Source organism: Tursiops truncatus, chromosome 18, assembly GCF_011762595.2.
Source record: "Tursiops truncatus isolate mTurTru1 chromosome 18, mTurTru1.mat.Y, whole genome shotgun sequence".
In the NCBI taxonomy this organism is placed as follows: Eukaryota; Metazoa; Chordata; class Mammalia; order Artiodactyla; family Delphinidae; genus Tursiops; species Tursiops truncatus.
In genome coordinates, this window is record NC_047051.1 from 77,258,352 (window position 1) to 77,278,057 (window position 19,706).

General features: G+C 57.4%; 1 protein-coding gene and 1 long non-coding RNA gene across 14 annotated transcripts in view; one reads left to right on the plus strand and one right to left on the minus strand.

Moving 5' to 3' along the window:
• MCF2L (MCF.2 cell line derived transforming sequence like) overlaps positions 1-19,706 on the plus strand; it is a 119,712-nt gene that overhangs the window by 15,499 nt on the left and 84,507 nt on the right. For 3 of the 10 annotated variants that reach the window (XM_073795427.1, XM_073795438.1, XM_073795441.1), the window contains exon 1: positions 19,598-19,691. The exons of the other annotated variants lie outside the window; for them this stretch is intronic. In XM_073795427.1, the coding sequence (XP_073651528.1) occupies positions 19,613-19,691 (79 nt within the window). In that variant the 5' untranslated portion in view covers positions 19,598-19,612. Of the gene's footprint in view, positions 1-19,597; positions 19,692-19,706 lie in introns of those variants that run through there. 10 annotated transcript variants of the gene reach the window in all.
• On the minus strand, positions 894-19,655 carry LOC109547612 (uncharacterized). 4 transcript variants are annotated; one of them, XR_012327804.1, is made up of 4 exons: positions 19,020-19,524; positions 6,423-10,969; positions 6,081-6,177; positions 894-2,897 (listed from the first exon to the last, which is right to left on the minus strand). It is a non-coding gene; the product is annotated as an uncharacterized lncRNA (long non-coding RNA). The 4 variants fall into 4 exon arrangements; XR_012327802.1 differs by having other exon boundaries at positions 6,081-10,969; XR_012327803.1 differs by having other exon boundaries at positions 895-6,177.

Genomic DNA, 19,706 nt, shown 5'->3' on the forward strand with positions numbered 1-19,706 from the left:
CCTGGCCCCGCTAGACCCCCTCGTGCCAGCAGGTGGCACTGCTGGGCCGGCCAAGGCTGGACCACCTTTCCTTCCACGTTTAGGGGTGAAATGTGTCCTAAGGATGTGACAGAATGATGGGGACACTGTAGGCGAGTACAGTTTGGATGCGCGGGGAAGTGAGGCCTGCTCCTTGGAGAAGCCGAGGGGTCCCAGGAGGCCTGGAGCCACAGGCTTGTGCACCTGCCCAGGAGTCACGCAGGTGAGTTTATGCACAGGCGAGTTTACAGGCAGGTCGCCCTCCGGCTGGGGTGGCGCCCGGGCGAGCTCGGCGTTCCCTGAGTTTCTCCGCCAGCTTCTGGATTGTTGCAGGGAAAGTAGAAGAAACTGGCTTGTGAGCAGCTCGACAGCGTCCAGGAGGGGCTGGTGTGTGTGAATGTCGATTGTCTGGTCCGCCATTCACTTCAATTTTCATAACAGCCTGTTTAGGCATAATTCGCATACACGCAGAGCTCGGAGATATCGTGGGTTCGGTTCCAGGCCAACCACGATAAAGCAAGTACCTCGATGAAGCGAGCCACGTGAACTTCTCGGTTTCCCGGTACCTGTAAAAGCTATGTTTGCACTGTACTGTAGTCTGTTAAGTGTGCAACAGCGTTACGTCTAAAAAACCAAAACCCGGCCTTCCCTGGTGGCGCAGTGGTTGAGAGTCCGCCTGCCGATGCAGGGGACGCGGGTTCGTGCCCCGGTCCGGGAGGATCCCACATGCCGCGGAGCGGCTGGGCCCGTGAGCCATGGCCGCTGAGCCTGCGCGTCCGGAGCCTGTGCTCCGCAACGGGAGAGGCCACAGCAGTGAGAGGCCCGCGTACCGCAAAAACAAAACAAACAACCTACATACCTTAATTTAAAAATACTTTATTGCTAAAAAATGTCAGTCATCCTCTGACAGCCCAGGGTTGCCGTAAACCTTCAATGTGTAAACACTGCAGTGTCTGCGAAGCACAGTAAAGCAAGGTGTGCCTGTGCCAGGAAATTTCACCCTTTTAAAATGTATGATTTGGCGGCTGCAAGTGTATTCACAGAGCTGGGCAGCCACCAGGCTCCAACTGCAGACCATTCCCCGGCCCCGAAGAAGCCCACACGCCAGCACTGCCTCCCCAGCCCGCTGCGGCCCCCGGCAGCTGCTAACCCGCCTTCTGCCTCTGTGGGTTTGCCTGTGCTGGGTGTGTCTCACGTACCGGACTCAGTACGCGGCCTTTTGTGTCTGGCTTCTTTCCCTTAGCATGTTTTCGGGGTCATACGTGTTGTAGCGTGTCAGCACTTCCTTCCTTTCCGCGGCTGGACCGTGCCCCCCGCCCCGTGTGGATGGACCTCCCTTCATGTCCGTCAGTCGATGGACACTGGGGTTCTCTCCACGTCTTGGCTGGTGTGAGCACTGATGCACTAGTGTCTGTGGGGCCCGGCTTTCCGTCCTCTTGGGCCGGACCTGGGATGGAGCTGCCGATCACGTCTCCCGCAGCGGCTGCCCCCCCCCCCCCGCTCCCATCCCCACCGGCTGCGTCACTGTGCATCGCCTCCCTTTCGGCCACCCACTGGGAGGGAGGTGGTACCTCCTGTGGCCTGACGCAGTTTTCCCTGATCACTGACGATGGTGAGCATCTTTCCATGAGTTTGAAGACCTTCTTCAGAGAATGGTGAATGCAGGTCATTTTCATTAGGGGCGTTTGTCTTCTTACTGTTAGTTGTGGAGGGCTCTGCGTTTTCCGGGTACAAGGCCCTGCACCCTCCCGTGTCCCTGGCTCTCACTCTGGGGCTCCCACCTGGTACGGCAGGTGTGCAGGCGAGTTGCTTGTGGCCAGGGGGCCCTTCTGTACACAGTGGGGCGCGCAGCAGGTCTGGCCTCCACCCACCCATGCTGACAACCAAAACCGTGCCCAGGGGCACGAGTCTCCCTGTGGGAAGTGCGACCTCACTAATGCGCTGACCCCTGAGGACCCAGAGGGCACCGGGGCTGGCTTCCTGCCGGGGTGAATGGGCGTGGTCCCCGGGGCTGGGTGCACCTGGGCCCATGACACCCTGAGTGGAGCGCCTCAGAGCAGACTTTGTCTTGGAGAACGTGCCTTCCCAACGGGCAGGTTTCCAGGGTCCGGCACCCCAAACCGTGTGTTTTTTGCTTCTCAGGCTGCAGCAGGGCCTGGGGAGAGGGAGGAAGGTCCTGTGGGCACCACGGGGATGTGGGGACCAGGGAATCGGGGGGTGGAGGGGCGAGTGGGCTGGACATGAGGGTAGGTCGCCATGCCCCCAGCTTGCATCCTGTGGGATGGACCACATCACAGGGACGCCCCAGAGCCACCTGGGGTGACCACAGGGTGGACAGCGAGAGGGGGCTTTTAGGGCAGTGAAACCATCTTGCACGATGCCATCATGGTGGGTACGTGACACCGTGCATTTGTCCAAACCCAAAAACTGCCGACGCAAAGGGCGAGCTCGGATGTAAGCCGCAGATGTAGCTAATAACATAGAACATAGCAACACTGGTCCATCAGTCATAACGTGGGTACCACACCAGTGAGGGGGGATGTGTGGGGACTCCCTGTACCTCCTCTTCCGTGTTCTGCAAACCTCCAACTGCTTTCAAAGTTGAAGTCTTATTTCTAAGCACTTGTCGTGGAAGGGGGTGATCCCACGTCACTGTCGTTGGGATCTTTTCCCACGAGGTGTGTTGGAAGCTGCGGTGACGGGTTTGCAGCCTCACCTCCTGCACCGTCTTCTTGACCGTGGGCCGTGCGCCCGCCCGGCTGAGCAGGAAGTGCCCGTGTGGGCAGAGAGTCAAAGCCTCATCTGCACGTGCGATGCGGTCTCGTCTTGCGTACACGGGTGGTGGTGGAGCATGTCTGGCACGTTTATACACCCACTACCTGAGGTGGTCAAAACAGATAATTGGGCTGGTACCAGCGTCCTTCTTAGTCTTACAGAAACGAACCACAGGCAGGTGAATCAGTGACACCGTGGTTCACTGACACGGATATTAACCATGTTTTTAATTTTTCAAACCCAGGACTCCTCCTGTGACTTCCAGGTGGTTCCAGCCAGGTGGGAAAGTGAGGTTATTTCCTGCAGAACACCTGAGCTCACCCGAGGGCCAGCCTTCTCTATTTGGGGCATCATGTTTTGAGGGGATTTCTCTTATTTATTTATTTATTTATTTATGTTTAACATCTTTATTGGAGTATAATTGCTTTACAATGGTGTGTGTGTTTCTGCTTTATAACAAAGTGAATCAGTTACACATATACATATGTTCCCGATCTCTCTTCCCTCTTGCATCTCCCTCTTCGAAATGCTAACACTTTTCCGTTTGTATTTGTTGAAATTCCAGAGCTTTCCATGACGGATGCTAAAATTTAGTCACCTTTTCTCTTGGTCAGCTTTTCACTTGAAACGTCAGAATGTAAGCAGGCACATTTGCTACCCAGTGAAATTACTCTAACTAAAGCTAGCCAACATCCTTCAGCAGATATCCCTAAAGATCATTTTTCTTCCCTTTGCAATAAAAACGACAGTAACTCTAATCTCAAAATAAACAAAATAGATGCAGCTGTGACCCACAGAAGCATAATTACTAGCTGGATACCCTGTGAGCCGACAGATCACTAAACTTTAAACCTATGGGAATGCACGTGTTCTACCAAACAGGAAGGAAACAGACGAGAATGGCAGGTCACAGCTTCACTGCAGCGGCTGGAGGAAGAGGGCTGTGTCTGCCCCGACCCTCCTCGGATTTTGCTGTGAAAATGGGCTGGAGGTTCCCTCGAGGTCAGCGCCCCGCCCCCAGGTCAGGGCCTCCTCGAGGTCAGCGCCCCGCCCCCAGGTCAGGGCCTCCTCTTATGTGGGAAACTGAGAGGCAGCCCCCTTTGTTGTCTCAGGAGTTTTTCTGAATGAATTCACCCAGAGCCAGAGGGAGGTGTGTATCCAGAGCTCACTGGGTCAGAAGAGATGCTTGTGCTCTGATGTCACTTTAAACCTTAACCCATGAAAGACCACCGCACAGAAGATGGAAGAGACGGACTTTCCCCCGACGCTTCCACTCGGTAAACACGGGCCCCTGAACTTTGCATGTGAAAAAAGTGAGAAGGTTCTGAGGAGGAGAGCAGCCGGGATCCCAGGGCCCAAGAAGGACACAGTGGTCCAGGCTGGGTGCTGGAGGAACCGGCAACCGGAAGCGCCACTGGGCGTAAACCCCAGAAAGCCCTGACCAAAGCCTGCTCTCTCCACCAAAGGACCAGGAGAGGAAGGACAGCAACTTCTGGACGATACCTGCTCCACCCCAGCCTGACATCACGGGAAGACTGTGCCCCTCTACCCGCCAGGCCCCAACGATGGCGGGGACGTAGACTCCCACTCTGAGAGGATGCCTGAGGCTCCCCTGCCTCATTCGGTGGCGATGAGTCCCATCCCAGCGCTGACACGTGAGGTCAGTGGAGACCACGTGGGGAGCCTGGGCGTCCCCCTGCCCTGGGACTCGGAGGAGGCTTGGTGGACCCAGGACTTTCACCACCACCCGGGGGACCAGCGAGCCCACCCCCCACAGTGACAGTGGGGATGCTCAGGGAGCAGTGACAAGGACCCCAGACCCCCAGCCGGGAGGCGTCAGTGGAGACCCCCTCAGCAGTGACAAGGACCCCAGACCCCCAGCTGGGAGGCGTCAGTGGGGACCCCTCAGCAGTGACAAGGAGCCCCCGACCTCTCACCCTCTGCCCCAGATGTCGAGTCTTGAGTGTCGCCGTTGGGGAACCTGGCCTCTACCCCTGCCTGGCAGTAAAGAGGCGGTGCCCTTCCTTCCCCCCCATCGGAGCCCCCAGAGGAAGTCCGCCGAAACTGCAGCTTTTTAACAAATACAGAGTTTCGTAACATAATGCAGAAATGTCCACGTGTCCTTCGAAAACTAACTCATATCAGGAACCAGGAAAGTCTCAGAACGAATGAAAAAAGACGAGGTGTCAACACAGAGATGGGAGAGACGGCAAGACCGTCAGACAAAGAGGTCAGAGCAGCCACCATAGAACGCTTCCCCGAGCGATTACAGACATGCGTGAAAAGGGAAAACAAGAACTCTCAGCAAAGAAATAGAAGATGGAGAGAAGGAAGCGGGCATTTCATAAATTTCATAAATACTGTAATTGAAGCAAAAACATCCCAGTCAGTGGGCTCAGCAACAAAAGGGAGAGGACGGCAGAAAGAATCTATAAACTTGAAGAGAAAGCAGCAGGAATCACCCAACCATAAGGAAAATAAACTAAGGGAAAAAAAAGAAGAACAGAGCCCTGGGGACCCGAGGGGATTCTAACGGAAGATCTGACCTTCCCGTCACTGGAGTCACAGGAGAGAAGACAGAGGAGGGGCTGAAACGTCCCTAAATAAAGGCTGAAAATGGCTCAACTTGGCAAAAGACACAAACGCAAATATTTAAGAAGTTAGTAGAACCCCAGTTAGAATAAATCCCCCCGAACCACACCAAGACATATAGTTAAACTTCTGAACATTGAAGACAAACAAAGATTTCTTGAAAAGCGCAGACTACCACCATTCCCTTGATAGGAAACAGATAATCTGAACAGTCTGGAGCTGTTAGAGACGTTGAGTTCATAATTTAAAAACTCTCAGAAAGGAAACCTTCAGATCAAGATGGTTTCACTCAAGAGTTCTACCACGCAGTAAAGAACGCCAGCTCTGCACGCCCTCTTCCTATTCACCTTACGAGGCCAGTGTTACGCTGATGCCCAAACCAGACAAAAACGAGAAGGAAAACTGTGGGCCGACAGCCCTCATGGATACAGACACAGAATCCACAACAAAGCATTAGCAATGGAGTGAAGCCACAAATAATAAGAATTACTCATTATGGCCAACGTGGGTTTAATCCAGGAGTGCAAGGCCGGATCAGTATTTGAAAATGAATCGGTGTAATCCACCATATTAATGAACTAAAGAAAAATCACACGGTCATTTCAATCAATGCAGAAAAAGTATTTCACAAAGTTCAACACCCTTTCAGAGACACAGGAATACGGGGGAGCTTCTTAAGTTATCAGAGTACTTACGAAAGACCCCTGCAGCTGACGTTACACTTAGCGGTGGCGATTGTATGCTGTACCCGCACAGCTGGGAACAACGTTCTCAACATTGTATTGGAAGTTCCTGCTGGTGCAGTGAGTCAGGAAAAGGAAATAAAAGGCATGGAGATTGGCAAGGAAGAATTAAACAGTCTCTATTTACAGATGACACGATTATCTAACTAGAAAATCTCAAGGACTCTACAGAAGTGCTCTAGAACTAATAAGTGAGTTTAGCAAGGTGCAGGATACAAGATAAACATTGAAAAATAAATTGTATCTCTCCGTATAGCAATGAGCACATGGACACCAAAATTAAAAATACAGTACCGTTTACAATTACTCCAAAAAATGAAGTACTTAGGTGCAACTCCAACAAAACACGTACACGGCTTGAAAACTGGAAAATGCTGATGAAGGAACTCAAATACCTAAACGAATGGAGAGACATACAGTGTGTACGGATCGGACGTCTTAACATAGTGAAGACCTCAATTCTTTCCAAACTGATCAACAACATTTTTTGTAGCTATAGACAAGATTATCATAAAATTTGTGTGGAAAGTCAAAGAGGTAGAATACCTAAAATATCTTGAAAAAGGAGAATGTAGTAGGAGGAAGCAGTCTAAATGATAGCAAGGCATTATTTTGCCACACTAATCAGGACGGGTAGGAGCTGGCAGAGGGACAGACAGCGGAGCGGAATAGCGGAGCGGAATACAGTGCTCAGGAGTAACCCCACACAGACGGACCAACTGTTTTTTGACAAAGGTGTCAAATCAGCTCAGTTGGGGGAAAACAGCCTTTCAACAAATGGTCTGGGGCAGCAGGACGTCAGAGGCAAAACAAAAACGAACAAAAAACCATGCCTTAAGTTTCACACCTTATACAGACATTACCTCGAAATGGGTCACAGATTTAAACATAAAGTGTAAAACTATAAAACATCAGAAAAAAATACAGTAGATGACATTCAGGACCTAGGAAGAGACCAAGAGTTCATAGACTTGATGCCAAAAACATGATAAAAGAAAAAACGGGTAAATTAGACTTTATCAAAATGAAAAACGTATGCTCTCCAAAGGACCCTGCCAGGAGAACAAAGACAAGCTACAGACAGGAGAAAATATTTGCAAATCACAGATAGAGGACTAAGGAGACTCAAAGCTCACCGGTATAAGAGCAAACAGTCCAGTTAGAAAATGGAAAGCAGAGATGAAGAGGTACTGATGACAAAAGCACACCAGAAAGGTGATTAGGGAAATGCAGAATAGCTACGAGGTACCACTACGCAGCTGCCAGAGGGGCTCAAGTGAAGAGCAGTGGCCGCACCCAGTGCTGGTCAGGGCGCTGAGGAGCTGGGTCTCTACGCTGATGGTGGGGATGAATGTAAAATGGTACAGCCATCTGGAAACGGTTTGCCAGTTTCTTTGAAAACAAAACATGCAGCTGTCATCCAGCCCAGCAAATTGCACTCCTGGGCATTTATCCCAGAGAAAGAGAAACATATTCACACGAATTCATGCACACGAATGTTTCCATTAGTTGTATTCATAGTAGCCTCAAACTGGAAAGAACCCTCATGTCCTTCAGTGGGTGAATGGCTAGAAGAAGCTGTGGTCCCTCGACTCTGTGGAACGCTAACGACTCAGCAAGAGCAAGGACAGACGACAGGTTCACAAAACCACCTGGATGGACCTCCAGAGAGTCAGGCTGAGTGATTCCATTTAGAGAACATCTCGAAATGACAGCACTATGGAAATGGAGAAAAAACTAGTGGTCGCCAGGGTTCAGGAGGGGGTGGGAGGGAGGTGGGTGTCTGTGAAGGGGGCCGCGTGGTGATGGGGAGCCCAGGGTGTGGGCTGTGCTGGTGTCACTGTCCACGCTGTGACATCTTACTGTACTTTTGCACGTTGTAACCATTGGGGGGAAGGGGTCTCTCTGGATTATTCCTTGTAACTGCCTGTGAATCTACAGGTGACTTTAAAAAAGGGAGTTAATAATCCACAGCCCTGGGCTTCCCTGGTGGCGCAGTGGTTGAGAGTCCGCCTGCCGATGCAGGGGACGCGGGTTCGTGCCCCGGTCCGGGAGGATCCCACGTGCCGCGGAGCGGCTGGGCCCGTGAGCCATGGCCGCTGAGCCTGCGCGTCTGGAGCCTGTGCTCCGCAACGGGAGAGGCCATAACAGTGAAGGGCCCTCGTACCGCAAAAACAAAACAAACAAACAAAAAAATAATCCACAGCCCTCTTCACTCACTGCCAACAAGTCCACACATACGTGCTGGGTAGGAAGAGTTTTGCCAAGACGTAGAATCTTACTTGCAGTGGGAAGGAGGGGGAAGGAGCTCTCCTTTTAGATAGCTGTGACCTTGGCTGGCGTAAAATGAATATTTGCTACAGAGTTATAGGTCCAGATCTCCAAGTTAAAATACATGTTAAGGTAGGTTAAATTCAATTTCAGTGACCTTGGTGTTGAGCCTTGGAAAATACGGCCTCTTAGTTAACACTTGAATACATGACATTTCTGAAATTAATCAGGTATGTTTAAATATTCAGTGGCAGGCAGAGGGGATGGAGGCAGCTGCGGATGCCGAGGGGAATGTGGTTGCCTGCTGCTGCTGCTGGAGCCTCAGTGGGGGCTGCAAGGGAGCTCAGAGCACCCCCTGCCCCCCCCGCCCCCTGCCCTCCCCACACTGCCCTCCCCCCACTGCCCCCTGCCCTCCCCCTTCCCTCCCCCCGCCCCACTGCCCTCCCCCCACTGCCCCCACCCTCCCCCCTGCCCTCCCCCCACTGCCCCCACCCTCCCCCCGCCCTCTCCACACTGCCCTCCACCCTCCCCCACCCTCCCCTACTGCCCTGCGGCACCGCTGGTGTCACTGTGTGCGATTCACACACATGCCCGGCTTCCCGGTTCCTTCCTGGAGGTCTCAGCGCCAAGGCGCCCCTGCGTCATCTTTTCCACTGACCACGTCCCCGGGGAGAGACAGGAGGCCCACGGCCCACGTACCAGCCCCCGAGCCTCTGCAGAGCCTGAGTGCCTATGACCCCCTCCTCTGGACCTTCGGGTATTTTGTGGATTGTTGGGTGGGGAGAATCTGAAAACATACGATAAAATCAAATTTAAAGTTGTTACTACTAGTTTTCTAAACAAAGTAATAAACCAGCTTCCTAATCACAGATTGGCATGTTCCCCATGTTTACTGTTTTGGACCAAAGTCCCCGGAGAAGGAGTATAAACAGCACAGAGACGTCAGCGCGGGCGCCCCCGGAAAGACCCGCTGTCATTCCCGTCGGTGACCCCTATTGTTAGCCGCTTCCTCTCCACTCAGACGGCAAATCCACTGCCAGGGAGAGCCCGGTGGGGGGGCGGGGATAATTAAGGCTGCAGGCGACAGTCACATACCCGCCCATTTGGGGAAGATACTGTTTGTACGGAGAGCAGCTGGTACCCAGAAGGTCCGAGGTACCTCGGGTGTGAGGAGCTACTTTGCGCGAGTCTGTTCTGTGGGCTGGTGCTGGGCACACCCCACCCCCAGGGAGCTGAAAGGGGCCCTGCTCCCTGCGGGGGTAAGAGGATGCGACCCTTTGCCAGGGGCCCTATTTTGGCATCAGTGCTTATTCCGTGCATTTTTGGTGGAAGGAACGTTTCCAGCCCTGATCTCTGTAGGAGGTGGTGAAGGGCTGGCCACCTGACACTAGTCCAAGAGAGGTCTGACGTGGGTGTCCATCTCCTCCAGGGTCCAGCAGACAAAGATGGACACTAGCGGACACACATGGAGCCGCCAACCGTCCAAGGGGCCGCGGGAGCCTAAGACGGAAGCCGTGATCTCTGTCACGGGGTTCACCTGTGCAGGGGCACAAATGGCAGAGACAGGGGTGGGAGAGCCCCTGCGGGTGTCTGGGCCCCCAGGGACTGCCATGACCCCTGTTCCCTGGCCTCCTGTCCACGGCCTCCCAGTGGGAACCTGGGAGCTGCTCCCAGGAGGGGGCCGCCCGGCCGGAAGACTGTGTCTGCGTCCAGCGCCCTGACGCTCTCTGGAGGGGACCGTATTTGACAGTCTCCTTCCGCCACCCTCCTGGCCTTTCCCAGCGGCTGCGAAGTCCTGAGTCAAGTTTGCTTTTATCCTGGAGCTTCTCCCAAACCTGTCTTATCACCCGATGAGATTGTAACTGCCTGGAGCCAGGGTAGTATTTCACTTTCCTGCGACATCCGCCTTCCCACGCCTCAAACACAGTGGTAGCAAAAGAATGAAATCTCCCCACCTCTGCCCCACCCGGCTCAGGTCCCTTTGGGCTGCCGTGGTGTCCCCCCTCCCTGCTCCAGCCCCCACCTCCCAGGGGAGGGGATACCTGCCACCGCCCCCCTCCTCACGCTGGTGTTGTGCTCTAAACGCCTGGCTAGGACGGCCAGCCTGAAAGAAGGAAATCCTGTCGCTTGTCACAACGGGGACTGACCTGGAGGACATGACGCCGACTGACGTGAGCAGGCAGAGGGGCAAAGGCTGCAAGGGCTGAGCTTCGAATAGTCAGACCCAGAGGAGCAGGCGGGCCGGGGCTGCAGGGGCTGCAGGGGCGGCTCAGCGGGCGTGGGGTCGCGGTTACGGAGACGAGGGCGCTCCGCAGCTGCTGACAGCACAGCGCCCTGGTTGAGAGCCCGGTGCTGTGCACCTGAAACCGCGTCAGGAGGGCAGGTCTCACGTTAAGTGTTCCGGCCGCAGCTCGGGGTGCAGGCAGCTCGGGGGTGCAGGCAGCTCGGGGTGGGGGCTCCCTCTGTTCCCCTGACTGTGGAGGGGCTCTCGGTGCTCTCGCAGGTCCAGGCTCATCGCACCGTACATGGCGACGGCGTGGCTCTTCGTATCTCAATTGTCCTCAGTAGAGCTGTTCAAAAATGGAAACAGTGAAATAAAAGAACAACAGGTGTTAGCGGGGCCGCTTTAATTCTTCACTCTCTCTTTACTGAACCTCACGATTGCCCTGACCTAGTCCGGCAGCCGCAGGGGCCACCTGGAGGTGGGCCCCTCTGAACAACCGTCCCCTGTGGGCTGAGCCCCCCCCGCGGCACCCCTGCGGCCAAGGCCCCGGACTCTGGTTTGATGAGGCGGCAGGGCCTCGGGAGGGCCTCGGGAGGGCTGGGCCCTGGGTTTCCGGGCTCTGTGTGCTCGTTGCAGGGTTGGGTGCGCGGCTTTGCGAACATACGGTGGCTTGCCCCGCAAGGAGGAAACAGCCCTGGGATACTCGGAGCTACGCCGTGTCACACCCGCTGTGCCCTGAGGGGCCGCTGGGCCACGGCCAGGCTGGGGGCCCCGCATCATCAGACCTCAGGAGTCGGGCAAACGAAGAAGACGTGGCCGCGACCTGGGCCCCAGAGGGGGCGGCTCAAGTCCGTGCTGGACAAGTGGACCCGCCGCCAAGCAGGAGCGCAGCCTCGCGTCCATGCCGGGCCTCGGGGCTCAGGGGTAGGCGAGCGTGGGGTCCCCCCCGGTCGCCCTGAACCACGGGGACGAGGCCTGATTCTCTGAATATTACAGCACTGCCGATATTTATCGAATGTGTACCACGTGCCAGGCACTCTTCTAACCGTTTCCACGTATTTAATCTTCAAAACGACCCAGTGCTGTAGGTATTCTGTGGTCCCCATTCACAGATGGGGAAACTGAGGCAGAGCGTGACTAAGAAACTTCTTCGAGGTCACCCACCCAGTGAGTGGCCAGGCCGGGATGTGAGCCCAGGTTGCTGACTCTGGAACCCAAACTCCGAGCTGCGCTGCTAGGCAGAGTCTCCCAGAGGGGCGTTTCCACCCCCAAAAGCACACTATCAGCATTTGGCCTTCCGTGGGGATGTCTCGCCAGAGGCCCAGGGTTGGGGCTCACGGTGGGTATGCCACGTGCACGACCCCGAACGTGGGGGCCTCTTAAACGCACGCACAGGAGATCCCCAGGCGCTCGGAGACTAAAATCAACTCCAGCTGCTCTAGGACCGGGCGTCAGTGTTGCACTGAGTCCCAGAGGGAGCGGTGCCAGGTCCCTTCAGGGCCTACCACGCGCTCTTCTCTAGTCTCCTTCGGTCTCTTGGAAAGTATCTGAAATGAGGGAAGAAAGTCCAGATGCCACCGTGCACCGAGTTATCTTTCCTGCTTCCCAGGAGGCGTGATTCCCAAGGAACCGAAAGAGCCCAACGCAGGTGCGAGGCCGTGGGGCCGCTGCTGCGTACGACCCTAACCCCGGAGCACCCTGCGTCGCTGCTCGGACCTGATGTTCTGTCCTGAGAACCCGAACTGAGGTTCACGTGACGTGAGGAGAACGTTAGACGTCAAAGTGTGAGTTCGCTTTAAGCATTTTGCCTCTTAAAACTCTTGTGTTTCCACCCAGCACTTGTTCTGGGCGACGGGCCGTGTTTATAGAGCGAAGCAGGAGGGTCAGGGTCTGGAGAAGGGACACAGACACGCGGTTCCCGCTCCGAAAGCTCGTTTCACTTATAAGCGAGGTCGGTGTGCGCTAACAGAGCACCTCGCCTGTCTGTGACACCCCTTTAGAGTCAGAGCACCTGCCGACGTGCGCTGGGCCCGAGGGACAGCAGCGCGTTCCCCGGGCCGCGACTGTCCTTGGGTAGCCTGTGTCCCTGCCTCGCTGCCCGCGCGCTTTCCTCGCGGGGCATCCAGCGCTGTTGGGATGGACGAGGCGGCCCCCAGGCGAGGCTGCGTGAGCTGTGCTCCGACCAGGGCTCCTGGAAGGCAGGCGCGCTGGGCCTAAAGCCTCACGCGGCTCCACTGACCTGACCGCGAGCGGATGTCCGTCAGAGCCAGACACCCGCAGAGCCCTCCTCAGGTATCAGGCTTGTCCGCTGAGCTGCCAAGTCTGCTGTGCATTCGTGTAACATCTGGGGATCTTACCAGCTGCCAGGTGGACGGATCCTACTGTCCTCACGGCCAGGCAGCCTGGTCACTTTGGGGACTTTGTAGCAACACGCCTACATCATGGCAACCACGGCTCCTTTTCTCCCCCTCCCCGGACGGCCGGGAACAAAGCAAAGAGCTCAGGAGGACTGGAGCGTGGCCGTGACTGTGAGCAAACGAAGCCAGGACCTGCTGTCCAGGGCAACGCAGGAAGGGCCCCGGAGGCCACCGGGCTGCCGTCACAGCTGAGTGCAAGGGCCGGGGGGCTGCTGCTCCCGGCATCGCGGCACCTCGCTCCTGGGCGGGCCTGGGCGTGGTGTGGGCCTAGGTACGCCGTAGGCCCAGGTGGCCGCCCCTCCGGAGGGTCGGGGGGTAAACCTTGGTGTTGTCATGGCAGCGTCTTCTCTGCAGGGCTCCAAGCTGGGAAGGCTGCGTGAGGGCGGCCCCTGGGGCCTGCACCGACCCCGCGCCCCATCTTGGAAGACGGCCCCCCCGGGGCCTTAGGGTCTGGACGGGCTCGGGGCCTGCTACCCTCCATTCTTCCCTTTCTCCCCTTTGGGACGGGGCTGTTTGTCCTCGGAAGTGGCTGCCTGTCCGGTTCCACGGGCTCTCGGCCGGAGAGGACCTGGCCTCGGTGAGGCGCCTCAGCCGTGTAGCTCAGGTGAGACTGGGGACTCTTCTGAGTTGATGCCGGAACAAACACGTTCTGCGTGTGAGGATGTGGATTTTGGGGGGCCAGGAGCAGAATACCGTGGATGGGCTGTGTCCTGCCCCCAAAATTCATATGTTGAAATCGTAACTCCCAAGGTGATGGTGTTAGGAGGTGGGGGGATTTGGGGTGATTAGGTCGTGAGGGTGGAGCCCCATTAGGGCTCTTATAGGAGGGACCCGAGAGAGTGCCTCACCCCCTCTCACGTGTGAGGACACGGCAAGGAGGCCCTAGAAAGGGGGTCCTCCCCAGACCAGACCATGCTGGCGTCTTGGTCCTGGACGTCCAGACCCCAGAACCGTGGGAGCTAAGTTTCTGTTGTTACGAGCCCCGAGCCTATGCCGTTCTGCTACGGCTTCCACACCGACTCAGGCGCGGCAGCAAAGTGTGAAGTGGGTCCTTGCAGTTATTTACGTCTGAATGAACGTTCTTCCCAGAAAGTCGGAATCTCTCTGGCTTGGAGGCTGCTCAGGCCCACAAGGAGATGCACAGGCCTGATGCCCCAAAAGATCTGCCCAAAGTGCCCAGCTGGGAGGTGGCAGGGCTGAACCCCAGCCTGGTGACATCCTTAAAATAACCACGGAACCCGAGGAGGCCAGAGCTCTGCAAGCGGGAGGGAGTGGGGGTGGGATCCCAGACCTGGCACTGCCCTCCCCCCAGGCCCTGCCCTGTGTGGCTGCAGGGGGGCCCGTGGCCCCAGCAGAACAGGGGCTGAGTTCGGGGCGGAGCCCTCGCTGAGGAGGGCTCCACAGGGGGGCCCCACCTGCTCACCCACAGCCTGAGAGCATCACTCAGACCAGAGGCTTTTACTTTCCCAGTTGGGATCTTTCTGGACGGTCAGTCCTGCGTCCCAGAGTCCTTGCCCCAGTTGGTCAGAAGTCATTTATGGGCCGCTGGGGGATCTTTGTGAAGTTTCCCTTGAACAAATCCCCAGTAAATTATGAAAGGGACACCCTGCCTTGCTACCAGGTAAGTGATGCTGTGACAGTAGGGAAGCACTCTGAATTCTGCATCTCCTGTTAGAATGCGCAGGGCGCTGGGCTCCTTGCTGAGCTCAGGAATGGCCATGCAGAGCCCGTTAGGCTGTGAACGGGCAAAGCTGGAGAAGCAGGGCCCCGGTCTGTGGAGGCGTCTGGTTAACCTGAGCCTCGTGAGACAGGATGCCGTCTGCAGGTTCCCCGAACTGGGCCGGGATCCCGCAGGTGTGGCCACGCCCAGACCAGCCCCTCTGTTACCTACAGAGGGGGTCCCAGTGACTTTGTATTCTGAGTCTAGAAGTGGATTAATTGTTGTCATTCAGTTAGCTCAGCTCAGTGTCCAAGGCTCAGTCCTGATGTAAAACCTGGTCTCCATCTCTCCCTCCCCACCCTGTCCCGCCCCACCTGGGTGCAGGTTTGGGATGGATGGGGCGCTGCTCTCCACTCTCCCTCCCCCCAGCGTCTCCCTGGACCCAGGGCGGGGCAGGGCGGGGAGATGCAGGCACGTGCACGTGCGGGCTGACTTGCGGGCTGTCTCCTGGAGACCAGCGTGTGGGGTTGGCCAGGCGCACCACCGCCACCCCTGTGGTACCACTTCTAGCCGATCCCGTGATGGCCACCCTCCCCTGGGGCCCCTGCACCAAACCTGGGCCATGGGACCGCTACCGTAGCCTTTTCGGTGGATGCCCCTATACACACTGTTGAGCTTCAGGTGCCCGGTGTGGCAGTGTGATACACGGTACCTCAGGTGAACAGCACGATGAGCTTAGTGAACGCCTCCACCACGTCACACAGTTCCCGCTCCGCTTCTGCGGGAAGAACCTTCGAGATCTACCCTCTTAACAACATTCACATGTAGAATACGGTGTTGGTAACTGTAGTCACCGCGCTGAACAATGGAGCCTGGAACTTCCTCATCTGTAACTGTAACGGGAGGCTTGTATCCTTGGGGCACCATCTCCCCGTCTCCCATGACAACCCCCTGCCCGCAGCCCTTGGTAACGACCATCCTACTCTTTCTCTGAGTTTGGTTTTTCTAGATTCCGCATGTAAGTGAGATCACACAGTGTTTGTCTTTCTGTGTCTGACTTATTTCGCTCAGCCTAACGCCCTCAGGGTCCATCCGTGTTGCTGCAGATGGCAGGACTTCATTGCTTTTTACGGCTGAGTAATATTCCATTGTGTGTATGTGCGTCTTCATCCATTCATCCGTCGATGGACACTTAGGCTGCTTCCATGTCTTGGCTACTGTAAATAATGCTGCAGTGAACACAGGGGTACTTACATCTTTATGAATTAGTGTTTCTGTTTTCTTCAGAAAAATGCCCAGAAGTGGAATTACCGGATCACGTGGCAGTTCTGTGTTTAGTTTTCTGAGGAACCTCCACACCGTTCCCCACAGCGGCTGCGCCCGTTTACGTTCCCACCAACAGTGCGCGAGGGCTCCCTGCTCTCCGTGTCCTCACCAGCGCTTGCCGTCTCTCGTCTATTTCATGAGGCTGTTGGCAGGTGTGAGGGGGTGTCTCCCCGAGGTCTGGTTTGCATCCCTGACATCCCTGGTGTTGCGCACCCTCCAGCCACTCTTACGCTACGCGCTGGCTGAGCCACAGCTGGTCCCTCCCACAGCATCCTGGGTGACCCTGCCTTCTGTCTGCGGAGTGTTCTGTCCGCGCCTTTGGCCCGGGGCTTATCCTGGGAGCCCCGTGAGGGCGGGACCGCCCCCAGCCGCGCCGCCTGCTCAGCACCACCTGGACCCAGTGCCCAGGGGGAAGCTGCCCAGGAGAGGCGGGTGTGTCCTGAGGTCCCCGAGGGCTCCGGGATGCCCCCTCAGATGCAGGCTGGCTCTGTACCCCAGCTCACAGGTGAGGCTGTCTGCCCAAAGCTGTGGGTTTCTTCACAGCATCCTTTTCAAGTCTCCTCTTCTTCTTTGCTGCCCCCCTGCTCCGCCGTGTGGGACAGTCTAGTGCACGAAACAGCGCGCCCAGGCCTGGCGGGCGGCTCCCGCTACCTTCCAAGAGCCACGTCGCCGCCTCTCCCAGGGCCCCCTCCTCTCTCCCGAGGGCAGGCTCCCCCGGCGCCTGGGTTCTCAGAACCCGACCTGCACACCCTCCCAGCTCTCCTGTTTCTCGCCTCCCCTTTCAGGGCTGACTTTCCGGAACAGTTGCTAAGAGGATGTGTTCAGTGTCCGGGGATAATCTTACGTTCTGCCTCTTTCTGGGACGGGCCGAGGCAGCGATGCAGAGGCCTGTGCTCTTGGGACACTCGGGCTACGATGCGCTGTGCAGGGTGGGGTCTGGGGGTGACATTCCAACTGATCCGTGACAGTGCTTCCCTGAAGCAAACACTTGTATTTAGGCCTGTGTTTATACGCATCGAAGTTTGATCCTGTCTCTGACACCTTACCAGCTGTGTGACCTTGGGTAAGTTACTGGACCTCTCTGCCTTATTCTGTAAAGCAGGGTAGAAACAGTGCCAGCCTCCCAAATCCTTGTGAAGATTTAATCGTTCACATCATGGAAAGAGCTTAGGAAGCGCTCGGTAGTGTTGGGCGGGGTCGTCACGACTGTTATACTTTACGCCACATCCAGTGATTTTCATAGCAACGGCACCACGTGTGCCGTAATTTAAGGAGAGAGTAAAGGTCCGACATAGATTGAGAGGGAGGGAGGGACTGGCTCACGGGGTCACGGAGGCCTGCAAGTCTGCAGTCTGCAGCATGGCCGCAGCCTGGGGACCCGGGAAGAGCTGAGTCTGGAGGCAGAATTCCCCCTCCCTCGGGGACCTCAATCTTTTCCTCTTCGACTGATTGGACAAGGCCCACCCACACCGGAGAGGGTGATCTGCTGGTCTACATGTTCATCGTGGCTACCGAACACCCTCAAGATGGCATCCAGACAGTTTGAGCAAACACCTGAGCTCAGCAAGGAGCCCAGTGCCCTGGGCACCGAGGCCAGCAGACTCGACCCTGAAGCAGCGCTGGAGTTAGCGGCTTGGCCCCAGAAATGCACCAGCGAGAGGTGCTTCAGGGGACGAAGCTGACAGTGAGTGGGAACAGCTGACTGATAAAGCGAGCGGGAGCCAGTGAGAGCGGCAGGGCCAGAGGTTTGCATTTCCCTTTGTTTTGCTTTTGGTTTAAAGATGGGCTAGACCCGGGCAGCAGTTCTCAAAGTGTGAACCAGCGTCACCGGGGTTCCCATGAGAAGGGCATGTTCCTGGGTCCCCCAGACCTACTGGATGGGGAACTCTGGGGGGAGGGTGCTGGCCTTCTGGGGTTAACGAGCTCTCGGGGGACCCCAGTCACCTCAAGTTGGAGCACCACTTGCGTACACTTTTGTGCCTGAAGCGGGGGGGGGGGGGGGGGGGGGGGGGGAGGCGGGACCAGGAGGACGGGGTGGTACCTGGGAGAGAGGAGGCCCCGCCCAGGTGGCCGTGGAGGCCTGAGGGCACGTGGCCTGGGGCCAGTTGTGCTCCTGGAAAAGTGTGGCTGTTTTTGCCCTTGGACCAGTGGGAAGGCAGACGTGCCCCCTGCACTTTGGGGAGGGCTGGGCCAGCGTTTCTGGACGCTCCGCCAGGTGACTGGCCTTCCCTGAAGTTGGAGGCGGGAGGTCATGATGGGGGCAGGCTGGCCTGGCGCAGGTACAGCGGGGTTTGCATCAGCTGCAGGAGCCCAGGCCGTGTGTCCACAGGGAGAGGCTCACACCTCTCCTGACCCCCACGCCCTTCGCTGGCCTCCACTCTGAACCGCACAAAACTGCTGACATTCAGTGGGTTTTGACGTTAAAAAAGAAAAGTCATCAGTTTCTTAGCTTTGCTCCACTTTCCATGTGTGGCTATTGTACCTTCATCTCATGTTGCAATTATGTGTTTCCAGATCTTTCTTGCCCCCAGACCCTTGAGCTCTGAGGGCAAACGCTGGGCAACCTTCACCTTTTCACACACCCCCCACCCCGCTCCTGGCCATCGGTGCCGACGGTTAGTGGGCACACACTGTGCTGACACGAGCTGCCCACTTGAATCCCCAAAACCACTTACGAAAACGGGCACTTCCTCCCGAGACACTCCCTCTGTGATGCCAGCCCCGCGGTGAGGAGAGGCCGGCCAGGGGCAGAGCGCACACGTGGTGCACGCACATCCCTGGGAAGTGGTTTCATGGCCGGGCACACTCACGACTGGCATCTGCAGGATGCCGGGCTGCAGAACGCACTGGGTGGCTTCGTGCCAACCGTGGCGAGGTCCCAGGGCCCAAGTCTGGGCGCGCGCTTCCCTCCTGCGCCTCGCGTCCTCGGGGCAGGCGGCGCAGGGGGAGCGGCCGGTCCACCCCTCCACCCGCGGACCCACCGACCTACTCACCATGGGCGGCGCGGGGAGGGCGCGCTCGGCTGCTGCGGCCTCTGCACCTGCCTGGGGGCGGCCGGAGGTAACGGCGGGCAGGTTCCCGTGCTCGCGCCCGCAGCTTCCCCTGTCTCTCCGGGGAGGGCGCAGAGTCGCGCGGCTGGAGGGGTGGGCCGGGCCGGGCTGCGCCTCTGCGCCCGCGGGGAGGGGAGGGGCGCGCTGCGGGCTGAGGTCGCGGCGGGGTGCGCCCGCCCGCCCGCGGGGCTCCCAGGTGGCCTTGGGGGTGCGCGCGCGGGACTGTCCGGGGTCCGTAGGTGCGCGCGCGGGGCTCCCGGGTGACCGCGGGGGGGCCCTTGCCGAGCGCCCTGGTCACCGCGGGGGTGCACTCGCGGGGCTCCCAGGTGGCCGCGGGGAGACGCGGGGCGCGCACCGCTTCCGCTTCCGCCGAGCAGCTCCCCGCACCCCGCGCAGGGCGCGCCTCCTTGGCGGGGCTCGGGGACCAATCCCGGGAAGGCAGCGCTGCCGGCCCCCTCCCCACCGCCTTCCCCGCCCATAAAGCACCTCTGGTGCAGAGGAAAGCAGGGCTGCGGACCCTTCTGCTCGGTCTCAGGATGAGGTTCTGGCTCAGAAATGACGAGATGGCCCTGGAGGAAATGGTGCAGAGGCTGAATGCGGTTTCCAAGCGCACTGGTAGGCGGAGCCGCT